Source organism: Cyprinus carpio, chromosome A21 (genome assembly GCF_018340385.1).
Source record: "Cyprinus carpio isolate SPL01 chromosome A21, ASM1834038v1, whole genome shotgun sequence".
NCBI classification, from domain to species: domain Eukaryota; kingdom Metazoa; phylum Chordata; class Actinopteri; order Cypriniformes; family Cyprinidae; genus Cyprinus; species Cyprinus carpio.
This window is the reverse complement of record NC_056592.1, coordinates 14,972,481-14,983,373: the sequence shown is the minus strand read 5'-3', so window position 1 is coordinate 14,983,373 and position 10,893 is coordinate 14,972,481. Positions and strand designations below refer to the sequence as shown.

Genomic DNA, 10,893 nt, shown 5'->3' with positions numbered 1-10,893 from the left:
AGGGATGTCACAGGCAGAGATGATTGTCATATTGTCATTTAGTTTTTTGAGCTGGTTGGTGTGTGACTGTGTTTTATCTTTTTTCACTCGCGCTGGGTGGTATGATTGTAATATTCTGTCATGCACTGCCGCTGGGCCATAAATTTTGGTATTTATGAATGTTGGAAGTATCATTATGGTTTATTATTAGATATAGTGGGGTAGCTTACATATAACTTAAAATGTAACTTAAATATATATATCGTCCCGTGTCCCGAATTCGAGTCCTGGCTTGTGGACCTTTCCTGATCCCCCAACTTTGCTTCCTGTTTGAACACTGTCCTATCAAAATGCAGAAATGTGCTCAACAGAAGAACGAAACTCATACATGTTTGGAAGAAATGGAGGGTGAGTAAATAATGAGAGAATTTTCATATTTGGGTGAACTATCCCTTTAATTATATTGAACCAAGGATGTCTATTAAAGTTTTTCCCCCACAGATATGTTTCTAAAGAAATAAACATTCTGAATAATAGACCGTTATATAACAGCCTGGCTGATTCAACAAAGATCTGTAGTCTTGTGAGGAATATTGTCTTTCATCTGAGTAGCTGTTTGCAGCCAAAGACTTTGAGACCCTGAGGAACAAGTTTGTTTCATTTATCTTTTTTTTTTGTCCCTCTGGCTGTCAAACCAGTCTTTTCCTCTCGATTAGGGTTTGTTGTTTAACGGTTTCTTCAGCTGTATTCCCTCACCTTTCTTTTACTGTGGGTCAGTGGCTGTAATGACAGACTGCAGGTAGTGTTGACAACTGAGGTGACAATCACGTTGTCTCATTAGGCTTGAAGTGTTCTTGGGTTTTCACACATTAGGCATATGTGTTTATTGTCCATTTTGCAGTCTGTTCTCCTGCCTGACCTCTTCTTTAGTGTGTTGGGGCTTAAGTCAGCCAAAAGCACTGATAATTACGACTTGCTCTTTTGCTGCTAATGATGGCTGTTTCTTCTCGTGTTTAAGGCGTGTTGTTTAATGGTTCCTTTGGAGATCTTCCTTCACACGTCTCCTTTAGTGTGGGATGGATCACGGACTCTATTGGCAGAGAGCAGGTAGTTCTGTCACTTTAACTGAGCCACAAGTGTTGACATTCACATCTTGATAAGCACTGAATGACAAATCTGACTGAAATACGGGTGAAAGTTTTGTGATGCACTCTTAAAAATAAAGTTTCTAAAAGTGGTTTTCACAGCGTAGAAAAGGCAGTTTTGGTTCACCAAAGAAGCTTTCAGTGAACAGTTCTTAAAAAAAAAAACATTTTTTTGACTTGTATTTGTGTTTTTCTTTTTTTTTTTTTTTGTGGTTGATTACTTTTTAGTTTTAAGTTTTATAGTTTAATAAAGAAAAAAATTTTAACGAAAGTAAAGTGAAGATTCAATCAGTTCTTAAAAAATCATTTTATCATTTACTCATCTTTGTGTTGTTTTAAGCCTGTATGTAATAACAATAGAAAATATTTGACATTTTTCAAAATATCTTTTGAGTTCAACAGAAGAAAATCATACAGATTTGGAATTTTTTTTTAATATTTTTTGTGTTGTTTTGAAGAAAATCATACAGATTTGGAATAACTTTAATTATATACAATTATAGTATTCCTTAATATTTTAAATTAGCTTTTATTTTTAGTCCACTTATTTTTCATTTTAAATTTGTTTTTGTCATTTTATTAGTTTTTCTTTTCTTTTTCTATTTTATGTTTAGTCATTTAAGTACTTCAATTTATATTAGTTCTCAAGGCAACATTTTTATTTTTTTTTAAGTTGAAGGTTTTCATCTTATATTTATTTCTTGTTTTATTTCAGCTTAATTTCAATTAACAAAAACCATTTGTAATAGTTTGTTACTGAACCAAACAACACTGTTTGGTTGAACTATCCCTTTAACCATAAATATTTAACAGCACAGTAGAATTTGCGAATATGTATGTTTATTTTGGCAAATACAGTATATATTACAATCACAAAATATATAAAGTGACCAATACGAATGCAAAATATTGAACAATGGAAAAATTCATATTTATGTCAAAATTCAGTGCAATTTTTATTTATTTTATGTGATTAGTCTTTGAATTTATTGAATTTTGAAAAATGGACGAATTAAAATTTTTATGTTAAAAGTCGGGACTGGGAGAGGTAGCCTGGGGCGATTACAGTTGTCTTTCAGCTGCAACATGAATTAGATGATGTCAACAAGCTGAGAAGAATCTAAGAAGAGTGTGTGAGGGCGTTCACACAACTGTCTGATAGAGGGAATTTCCTCTGCGTCCATTCGGACCTGCTGACTCAGGCACTGCGGTGGCTCACAATGCAGGCCAACTGCTCCCTCAAGTGCCCTCTGCCACAGTTCATACCTGACAATGCTACGTCCCACGCTACACCTCTGTTCCCTCCCGTGGATACAGCAAGTCAGAGGAGCCCATCACTGGATAGAGCTGGCTGGTGTACTGGTTGAGCATAGAGACACTATAGCTGTCTGTGTACGAAGTGTGCGAAGTGGAGATGTTGGATGGGACGGGAGGAGGGATGTGGGTTTCCCATTGCGGCACAGTAGCGTTCGGCGAGTACGAGTCATACGCCCCAGTCTGAGAAGATCTTTGGCTCAAAGGCAAAGCTAGGGGAGATGGGAGAAGAGCCTCTCTTGAGCCTGAAGCCACATCACCCATTTGACTTAGAAAGCCACTGAGACACGGAGTCGGATCTTTGGAAACCGGAGAGTTTCCTCTCTCTGAGGTATCAGTGGGCTCTTTCGGACTCGATAGAGCCGAGTCCGATCCAGAATAACCTTTACCCTCCTCTTCGGCCAGAGAGTCAGATTTTCTCTTCCTCTTGCGACGGAAGTTGCCGTTATCGAACATCTTCTCGCAGTTTGGGTCAAGGGTCCAGTAGTTTCCTTTGCCTGTTAAATAGAAGAAACATTGTTATTTTGTCAGTTTACCAAAAATGATCTAGAACTAAACTAAAACCCAAGCAGTTATGCAAGAAGTTGTTTCAACATGTTCTAACCTGGATCGCTGTCATCTCTGGGTACTTTCATGAAGCAGTCGTTGAGTGAGAGATTATGGCGGATTGAGTTCTGCCAGCTGGCTTTGCTCTTGTTGTAGAAGGGGAAGTTGTCAGCTACATACTGGTAGATCTGGCTGAGAGTGAGGCGACGGTTTGGGGCTCCGTGTATTGCCATCGCAATAAGTGCTGAGTAAGAGTAAGGAGGCCTCACGAGTTTCATCAGATCTTCTTGAGAAGGCAGAGAGAACCAGCTGAAACCACCTTCCGAGCCTCCGATTCCGCCTGTGGCCACGTACGGCTTTGTCATCCCATAGTGTTGAGGAGCCGGATTGATCCCGGGTCCATTGAACCACAGGTAAGGGTTGGATGTCTGGCCAGCGTATTCTCCAAAATCGTAAGCAGACGGCAGGGTTTGCTGTGGACTAGGCACAGGCTGAGTGCTGTACAAGTTGTCACCATACAGGCTGAATTCCTGGGACTCCTGCCCCATGCTGTGGAATTGGGGTGAAAGGGCATGTGGAACAAATGACGTCATGCTTTCCTCCTTTTTTTTTCTTCTGTTTGTTCTGTCGTTCTGAGAGAAAACAACTCCTTCTGCTCTGCTGCCTCTGTCTAACACAGGTGGATTGGTCAGGTGCATCACAGCCTGACACCTGTCTCCGCTGAACTATTTATACAAGTTTTGAAACACCCTCTCTACTCTGATTGGCTGTTACGGACACACCTCTGCCCTCATTTGTTTGGGGGGGGGGGGGGGGTGATATCAGTAGAATATCTTAAGTTTCATGAGTGACTTGGATGGATTAACTTGGTTAAATTCCTGAGTTAGAACTGCCTTATATTACATGAAAATATAAATAAGTATTATGTTTAATTTAAGTAAGATGGTTAAAAAAGTAGCACAATTTACCTGAATATTTCACCCTATACAAGGTGATTATTGTATGTTTATAGTGAAAGCGGTGACCGACAAACAAACAAATAAATGAATAAAATTGTAGGAATTTTACTGTGAAACAAGTAATGTCCAATGTGCGGGCAAATTTAAGTATCTATATGTTGATCCCTGCGTGGTTTCAGTGGCATTATAAACATTAAAGATGCACCATCATGCAGTTTTTCTTGGTTAATTTGCTTACATTTAAGATCACTTCACTTGTAGCCTGATGTCATCAGACCAGCTTCAATTAGTGGTTCCCAGATCTAGATTAAAACTTAGAGGGGATTGTGCTTTCTCAGTTGCTGCCCCCAAACTTTGGAACTCTTTGCCCTCGATGTATCAGATCTGCCCAGACCAGCTCTAGTTTAAAATCTTTGTTAAAAGCTTATTTATTAACTAGGGCTTTTAATTCTCCGGGCGATTAATTCTTAGGTGAGCTCTTGTTTCATATTGTGTTTGTTTTATGCTCATGCCCATCTTTTATTATTTTATTTTCTTCAGGGGAGTAGCAGCCGGGCAGCTGTCAGGTGATGTGACCCTCGACAGCCAAACAAATTATGTACATTATGTACAAAGCAAGTACATTCATGTTCATATAATAAATTCTATATAGAATACCAATTGGTGTGTTTAGAGCACCCTAATGGCAATTTTGGGAAAATGCCATGATAGCTTTACAGGAAGCAAGACAGCTTACAGGGACCTATTTTTTATGATATCATACTCAAAAACCATAACTCTAACCCTAATTTAAAAATAACTGCAGGACTTGGGACTTTGAGACCACTGTGGACAGCTATACTATTATTTTTATGAAATAAAGATATTTTATGCACAATATTTCAGTTACACTACACTTAAACAATAACTTTTATTCTAATTCTTAACAGTTGGCCAAAAAAAGTGTCTTTAAAAACTATTGGAACACACTGCTTTTTCTTAGTGGTTGTAAAAACAGTGTATGAATTACCCCCAGCACTGCACGTTTTGTATGTCTCCCTTTATCTGACACACCCACTTCAGGTCTTGTAGGCTCCACCAATGAGCTGATGAGTTGAATCAGGTGTTATAATTGAGGAAGACAGACAATGTGCAGGGCAGGGGGTACTCCGGGACAGGTCTGAGAACCACTGCCCTAACCTATATAACAAATTATTTATATAAAAAAAATTAACATAAAATGAAAAATATATATATTAATGTTTAATTCCTTAAAACATTGGCAACTAGTCCCTATTTAAAAAAAAAAAAAAAAAAAAAAAAAAAAACTGCCTTAAAATAGGCAATTCTCTTTTTTCAACAAATCTCATCTGTATAGATTCTGGAGAGGTCAAGCAACCACTCTCTATATCAGTCACGTGACAGCCTGCCTTTCCTACAGACTAGTTCAAGTGAAGAACATGTAGCTGTAAGGAATTAAAATACTAAAATATGATAAAGTATGATGAGATATGATAAGTATTCGGCGCAAACTTTGCTTTATTGGGAAGGGATAATTCTACTCCGGACACGAGCGGCACGACGCGACAAAAGAATAATCATGTCGCGTCGCATGATCGCATCGCTTATGGCAAGCCGTTGTAACATTTAAACTATAAACTGCACTGGTATCTAATTTAACGTTACTAGTACTTATTTTTTAGATACTAGTATCTTTTCCATTAAGTACTAGTACTTATTCATTAACTACTAGTGCTTATTTTTTAGATAATAGTGCTTATTCTTTAGCTACTAGTGTCTTTTGTAAAGTTACTAGTACTTAATCATTAGATACTAGTACTTATTCATTAGATACTAGTACCTATTCATTAGATACTAGTACTTAATTCAATAGTGACTAGTAACTTTTATATTGTTACTAGTAACAAATTTAAAATCTTTGCTATTGACTTCTATGGGGATCCGTCATTGAGATATCAACTTTTCAGTTTTGACTAGCATATATTCCACTAGTGACTAGTATTTAATTTTTATGTACTAGTAGTTATTCATTGGGTACTAGTATGTATTTTTTAGATACTAGTAGACACTAATACTTATTCATTAGATACTAGTACTTGTTATTTGATACTAGTACTTGTCCATTAGATACTAGTACTTATTTAATAGATACTAGTACACATTTATTAGATACTAGTACTTATTCGAAATGTTGCTAGTATGATGTTTTATTTTACTAGTAATTTTTTTAATTGAACTCTACTGTAGCCATTTGGACTAGTCATACCATAAGACAAGTAAAAAAAGCAGATCTGACTAGTAAGATAAGAATAGTTACTAGTAGTTATTACAAAATACTATTACAAAACAGTATCTAAAAAATAAGTACTAGTATCTAATGTACGCTTACTAGTAATATTTAAATAGATACTAGTTACTATTGCAATAATTACTAGTCAGAAATAAAAAGAGGATATCAAAAACAGAATAACTACGACTCACTGTTCGTTTGGAGATATCTTCAACCACATAAAGAACTAGTGAGAATGTATTTGGAGATATCTTCATTTAAACAGATCATTACATAAACATGAGTACCTCTCCTCTTTTTTTATTTTATTATATTATTTTTTAATTAATACCTAAATTTGCCAACATTTTTGTCTGAAAACCACAAGGTTTGGATTTTGGGTGCCCTGTACAGAAAATTAATGTAAAAACATTCGGTGTCTGCAGCACCAGTGTGCCCTGTACAGAACATTATTGTAAAAACATTCAGTGTCTGCAGCACCAGAGTGCCCTGTACAGGATATTATTGTAAAAACATTCAGTGTCTGTAGCACCAGTGCTATATGAAAAAAAAAAAAAAAAAAAAAAATTTAAATGATCTTTATTGTTTTTACTGGAGGAAAATTAGGAAAATAACAGCTAATAAAATTGGTCTCTTATCTCCATCCTGCCACCAGAGGTCACTCGATGACCAACAAAAAACATTAGACTACTATGTTTACGAAATTACAGTGTTTACTGACAAAAATACTTTTCTATGTGCTTGTGTACAAATAATTGTTTCTTTTCTATTTGGTTTTCTCAAAAAAAGTACACCCATCTCTTTGTTTCAGTTTCCTGTTTAATCTCTCTCCTATATGTTGCTGGCTCATTTATATTCAACATACAATTACCATACTGGGCAGAAATGCAAATTTAAAAAGTACTAGTATAGATTAAGTTCAGGATATCTCTGGTCTAAAAATTAAGTACTAGTTCTATTTTTTCTGAACAAGAAGAGTTAAATTAAATACTAGTCACTATTGGAATAAGTACTCGTATCTAATGATTAAGTACTAGTATCTAATGAATAAGTACTAGTAACTTTACAGAAGAGACCAGTACCTAAAGAATAAGTACTAGTATCTAATGAATAAGTACTTGTAACTTTACAAAAGAGACTAGTACCTAAAGAATAAACACTAGTACCTAAAGATTAAGCACTAGTAGTTAATGAATGAGCACTAGTACCTAATGACTAAGTACTAGTACTTAATGGAAAAGATACTAGTATCTAAAAAATATGAAAACATGAAAAAAGATACTAGTACGGTTTATGGATTAAATGTTACAACGGCTTTCCATACATCGCTCGCATCCGGTGAAAAATGACCTAATCGTCCTCTGCTTTTTTTCTGGGGTGCATTTTACCCCCAAACCGCCAAAAAAGCAAAGTGAAATCGCGAGCGCAACAGGAGATTTGAAGCTCATGAGAGATGCGCCCAAGAGATTAATTCGTCTTGTGATTGGCTGAATGTTAGTTGACTCAAATCGAAATAAACAAACAAACTAACTAACCAGAGAACACTGGCGGAAATATCGGTGGTGGGTCAAACAAAGAGTGGGGGACATGTCCTGTGACATTGGCAACACAGACCACAACGTGTTGTAAGTAGTTTGATAGGCTTAAGAGCATTTAGGGAAAATGTGACCTGCGTAAGTCCTCAAATTATTAATGGAAGGTGAACAGAATGATTTCACAGGATTAAAAAAAAAAACAAAAAAACAAATCCTTGCTGATAGTTAGCGTGATGTAATCCTCATTCTGTTCTTCACGCCCCGTATAACGTTCCTTGTTGAATAAAGTGACCAGATTTCTGAAATGACAACCGGGGACATTTTCTAATTCAGTGGTTAAAATATCACTGAAATCTCACTTGTCATTATCTACGAATTTAAAAACGGAGACAATATGTTTTTATTTATTTATTTTTTATTATTGTTGTGGGTTCCATACATAGGTATCATAATTGATACAGTTTTGTTTGAGGATCAAACTTACCCCTATTTTAAAAAAAAATTATTTCACCAAAAATTACACTGAAAAATAGTAAATAGTAACTATTGCAAATAGCCTGGGGTGTAAAAAGTCCACTCCCTGGTAAGAACCTCACTAAACATGATTTATAATTAATTTAACAATGCTCATTTAAACACGTTTTGGAAGTTTGTAACATTTCATTTTAAAAAGCTGTCCAAAACATGAATTGTATTAAAATTCTCGTCACCGATAGTATTTGCACTCAGCCATTTTGTGCATTCAGTCAATATACTACAGCTAACAAATATAAATATAATAAATTTTTGAGGGGGGAAAAAAGCAACTTTGCTACCCCTAAATGCTTCCTCAGTTTTGATAGCAAACTTTTGATGCCAGAAATTTAAAGTTAGAACTGAAGCTAAAATATGTGTGCTTGATGCGTGAAAACAAACCTCATTGGTTCTTGCACATCAAAAGCACTTTTGAGTTTCTGCTTACCATATTTAATGTGCATGAGATAAAATAAAAATGCAAAAATATGAATGAGTAATTCTTAAGTTTAAATAAAATTGTAAGTAATAAAAAGTAAAAAAAGTAATCAGTTTACATTTTACATGAATAAAGTACAAATACCCCAAAAATAATACCTAAGTACAGTAATCCAGTAAAATTTCTCAAGTATTTTACACCCCTGCAAATAGCAAACATCTCAAAACAGTAGACTCGTATAATAACAAAGTTATGGCTTTACAAAATCACATTAAAATAAAACAATAAATATGATAACATATGATAAATAAAACAACAAATATGTTATTTTCTAACTGTATTTAAAATTTTCATAACTGTGTGTACACAGGCTATACAACCTTTAAAATTTTATGTTTATAAACATAGGCTATGCTTCTGGAAATAGATATTTTTTATCCCTAATCAGGGTTAATAGTTTGCATTTTAGGCTCATATTGACTACAAAGTATGTGCTTTCTGCAAATGTTATCGTGCAAGTGTAATTGATTAGTTTATTATTTTTTATATTATTCATATCAGAGACTTCAGAGTTGTGACGGCGGAAGTTTCAGGAATGTTAAATAGGCCTATTGTGTGCAAAAGAATCCCGTAACCTACATGTCTTGTTATACACTGCACACAAACAGTATTACTTTGTTTTAATATGTAGGCTATATAACGCGATCTCTTTTGATAACTGATGATAACAGCGCTCTGCTCTCGTCCAGTAGCGGTTTTTGGCACGGGTGAACCTCAGACGTTATGTCAAAATGTTATAGGGTTTCAAATCAAAAAATGACTTTCTGTTACAGAACAGGGCTTTGATTTCATACATGTCCACTGTAGAGGACATCAGGACTTAGATCATGTTTATCAGGCATTTTGGGGGACACAACAATAAATTATACATCAATATTCCTATGAAATATTAGATATTATTATTAAAATGTTGCCAATTATTACTCCAATTATTACACTTCTACATTAAATGTTGCTCCAAGAACACATTAATATGGAAATTAGATACAGTGTATAGATACATTGCATTGAATGGGAATATTAATTTATAGCCATTTTACCCACATATTGCATAAAGTAAAATGGTGTATCAATTTATTCCATTATATCTTTCATAACATAGTTGAGAATCATCTTTATACAAATTTTGGTTAAAAAAAATCCTAAAACCCAAAAAGTTATTGGTGATTGAAAAAAAAAAAATCCCATTGATTTTGCCTATACATATAATTTCATGTCATTTTATTTTTTAGTCCATAGTGTCCACTACAGAGGACATACCATAACATATGAATAAAATATCATTTATCAAAAATTTTTTTTTTTTTTTTTTTTTACCATTTGTTTCTTATGCTCTAAACAATGTGATAAAATGAAGAAGAAAAAATAAATAAATAAAAAAAAAACTCTCTTCTCTTGTTTTAATATATCTGATTGTATAATTTTCTTTCGGCATATTTATGTACATAGTGTATATTTATTTAAGTTCTGATAACCTATACTGCCATATTTTGTGCAGAATTGTGTTCATTGTGGAGATTCTGCAACTTAAAATGTGTGTTTCCTGTTGTAATTGCAATAGTTAAATAACTGCATTCTCTTAAGTGTGTTCACATGTTCTAATGAAGGATTTGTGCATCTGAGAAATATAATTTTCTCCTTCACTTATGTTGTTATAATAAAATATAATTAATTGCGACCAAGTAATCAGCTCGCAGCGCCATCTACTGGTGAATTGGTCAGCTAGATAAATTGGTCGGGATTTTCCAGTGTATTTGCGGATTGTTTTGAACGTGCTGTAAAACGGGGACATTTCCGGGGACAACTCCATTCGGGGAAACCGTGCCTGTCCCCGGAAAACGGTGTTGTAGAATTATATAATCTTTATTGCTATGTCAATATACAATTCAAATTTCATGATAACACAGTAATATAGCTTTGAAGTTAATATTAAACACTTTTGATCGTGGAAATATTAAATTAAAATTATTGAATTGTTTAGTTTGAGAAATAACGAAAACGTATGTATCCAGTACTATGGAATATGCAGCATTCAAAAACTTTATGACGTTGTTCAGTACTATGGAGTGTTATGTTTTGAGTTCTGAGAGGTTTAGATATTTATTGTTGGTGT

General features: G+C 34.5%; 1 protein-coding gene across 1 annotated transcript; it reads right to left on the bottom strand.

Annotated features, from left to right (window-relative positions):
* Positions 1 to 2,157: 2,157 nt before the first annotated feature.
* foxi3a (forkhead box I3a) lies at positions 2,158 to 3,708 on the bottom strand. The gene is made up of 2 exons (XM_019074503.2): positions 3,043 to 3,708; positions 2,158 to 2,935 (listed from the first exon to the last, which is right to left on the bottom strand). Exons 1-2 carry the CDS (start codon positions 3,680 to 3,682, stop codon positions 2,412 to 2,414), a joined length of 1,164 nt encoding a protein of 387 aa, XP_018930048.2. The 5' UTR covers positions 3,683 to 3,708; the 3' UTR covers positions 2,158 to 2,411.
* Between the last annotated feature and the right edge of the window lie 7,185 nt (positions 3,709 to 10,893).